A 2,712-nucleotide genomic window follows, 5' to 3' on the forward strand; every position below is an offset into this window, starting at 1 on the left:
CGACAGTACATCCCCACCAGTGTCCACTTCTCTGTCATTTGTCGACAGTACATCCCCACCAGTGTCCACTTCTCTGTCATTTGTCGACAGTACATCCCCACCAGTGTCGACTTCCCACCACCTCTCGGGTCCCGTGCACGGCGGGCGGGACTTGTCCAAGCAGAAACTCTCAATATGTCACGTGTGCGACGTTTAGCGAGCTGAGAAAAGCTACGCTCAGCGTTCACGGCATTGAGCTGGGAACTTTAGGTGGAGGTGTCACGTTGTCTGCACGACCCAACAAGAACACAGTTCTGAATAATCAAAAACTGACTGGTAGATTAACACCCCTACACTATTAGGATGCGTAACAATAATGATAATAATGATATAATAATGAAATATTAATGAAATAATAATGAAATAATAATAATAATAATAATAATAATAATAATAATAATAATAATAATAATAATAATAAAAAAATAATTTAAAAAAGCATTTGTAAAGAGCTGCTTTCCGCTCGAAAGCAAACTCTCTGCACTTTACGATCTATCATCATCCCAGCGTACCTGGTGACATTCTGAAACAATGTCAAGTTCCGGGGACTCAACACATGAACCCATGTCTGACGTTTGTCGAAGCTACATTGACGACTTCAGCTTGTGGTGTGCTCGTGGCTAAACTGACAGGTCGGGCTGCAACAGTTGAGGGACAAACGACTTAAGACCTGCGCAAAGAAACGTTTTCACCTCGTAGAATCGAGCGAACTGACATGGCCACAATCATGCATCAGCCCTCACCCCGGCACCAGTGTTACACAGAGTCCGTTGAGGTGACTGGTGGGTTACGTCACACACAGATTACCGTTCTCTCCCCGTGCAGCTGCCGTAGTTCTCAGTTGGTTAGTGCAGTGTGTGATAGCTTTAGAAAGGAGTTAAAGCATCATTCCAAACTAAACTGAGAAAAGCAAAACATAATATTATAAAAGCCGTAGTTACGATCCTACAGTCACAAAATGATTGGTTAATTCCTCTAAAACGTTGAGCAAAGAAGAAGGAGTCAAAGTGGGGGTCCCAACTTCTCCCACTGGCATCAGTAAACTCTCATGTCCACAAACGTTCCGTTGTTGTTGAAGTCCTACTTTCACCCTGCTGTACATGATAGCCTCCCTATAAATATGGCTGCAAAGGTTCTTGTATTTCCCATGAGGAAGGGAGAACCATGAAGCACATAAATACAAAGTCCTGTACAAGAGGGCGGTGACACGTGCTGCTAATGTCGTGAGCTCAAGGGCTGGGATCTTACGTGGCGCTGTGCTCACGCGTGATTTCGTTGTCCGGGATCTTGCCTGACTTGTGGTACTTCCCGTCCGGCGAGTAGGGCAGAGGTTTGGACAGTCCAAGGAACGGCGTGGTTCTGTTGAGACTCCCGTACGGGTAGCTGTCCTCGTTCTGCCACTGGGGGCTGGTGGTGTAGCCGGGGTACAGGTGAGACTCCAGGGTGGTCAGTCCCAACATGTGGGTCGGGTAGCCCGGCTGGACATTACTCTCCTCCCCCGGCACGCCTAGCTCCAGGAAACGTTTGTAGTTGCCGGACTCGGTCATCTGGTCTGGGATGACGTCACCGTCTCCCGTCATGCTGTACCGGTGTGGGTTGTTCCCCTTGCCGGGCGGAGTCTGAGCGGCTCGCTGGTAGCCCATGTGGTGGTTCCGCTCACTGGGCGCTGTGGGAGAGACAGGTAGATCATGTTATAGTGTAGATCATGTCTGAGACACAGGTAGATCATGTCTGAGACACAGGTAGATCATGTCTGAGACACAGGTAGATCATGTCTGAGACACAGGTAGATCATGTCTGAGACACAGGTAAATCATGTCTGAGACACAGGTAGATCATGTCTGAGACACAGGTAGATCATGTCTGAGACACAGGTAAATCATGTCTGAGACACAGGTAAATCATGTCTGAGACACAGGTAGATCATGTCTGAGACACAGGTAGATCATGTCTGAGACACAGGTAGATCATGTCTGAGACACAGGTAGATCATGTCTGAGACACAGGTAGATCATGTCTGAGACACGGAGCTCGCGATTGAGACAACAACCTATCTGTCAATTAATTTACGTTTGCTACTTTGATCAAGTACGGTATAAAAGCCGTGGAGTCATGGGCCTCAATATCCGTCTTGGATTTACAGGATAGTAGTTTACAGCAATAAAGGAAAAGCATCTCTGAATCTGACGTGCATCAGCATCACCTCATCCCCACCATAATCAGCCCCACCGCCTTATCGCCACCACCACTTCACCACCACCGCCACCACAATCACCACAAAAACACTATCAACCACAAAGAACCCCCCTCACCTCCCACCACTCACCAGCAGTCCTATCATGCTGTGACAGAGACATCGTGGTATTGGAGCTGTTGCACACCGCCATCTCTAAGGCGTTCCTCTGTGACGCCTGGTGCCTGGTGTCTTCCCGCCGTTTGTGCGCCTCCTTGCGGCGGAGGTGACACATGACACACAGAGACACGCTCACAGCTGTCAGGATCACTCCGCCAACCGCCCCCAGGATGATGATGTGGAGGGGGATCTGGGACGACTGGTTCTCTCCGGTGGAAACTGGACAGGACAGAGGAACAAAGACATTATGTTTCCGTAGTGACAAAGACGGGACAGACAAAGACAACATTGCTGAACGTCACAAAGGCAGTGCACAGAAA

The 2,712-nt window shown here is 48.6% G+C and overlaps 1 protein-coding gene across 1 annotated transcript in view; it reads right to left on the reverse strand.

Moving 5' to 3' along the window:
• Positions 1 to 521: 521 nt before the first annotated feature.
• LOC101845248 overlaps positions 522 to 2,712 on the reverse strand; it is a gene marked incomplete at its 5' end in the record, with an annotated part of 16,482 nt that continues 14,291 nt past the window's right edge. The window contains 2 exon segments of the mRNA XM_013084168.2: positions 522 to 1,705; positions 2,366 to 2,611. Coding sequence (XP_012939622.1) covers positions 1,284 to 1,705; positions 2,366 to 2,611 — 668 coding nt within the window.

The sequence above is a fragment of the Aplysia californica genome, unplaced genomic scaffold (assembly GCF_000002075.1).
Source record: "Aplysia californica isolate F4 #8 unplaced genomic scaffold, AplCal3.0 scaffold00276, whole genome shotgun sequence".
Lineage (NCBI taxonomy): Eukaryota > Metazoa > Mollusca > Gastropoda > Aplysiida > Aplysiidae > Aplysia > Aplysia californica.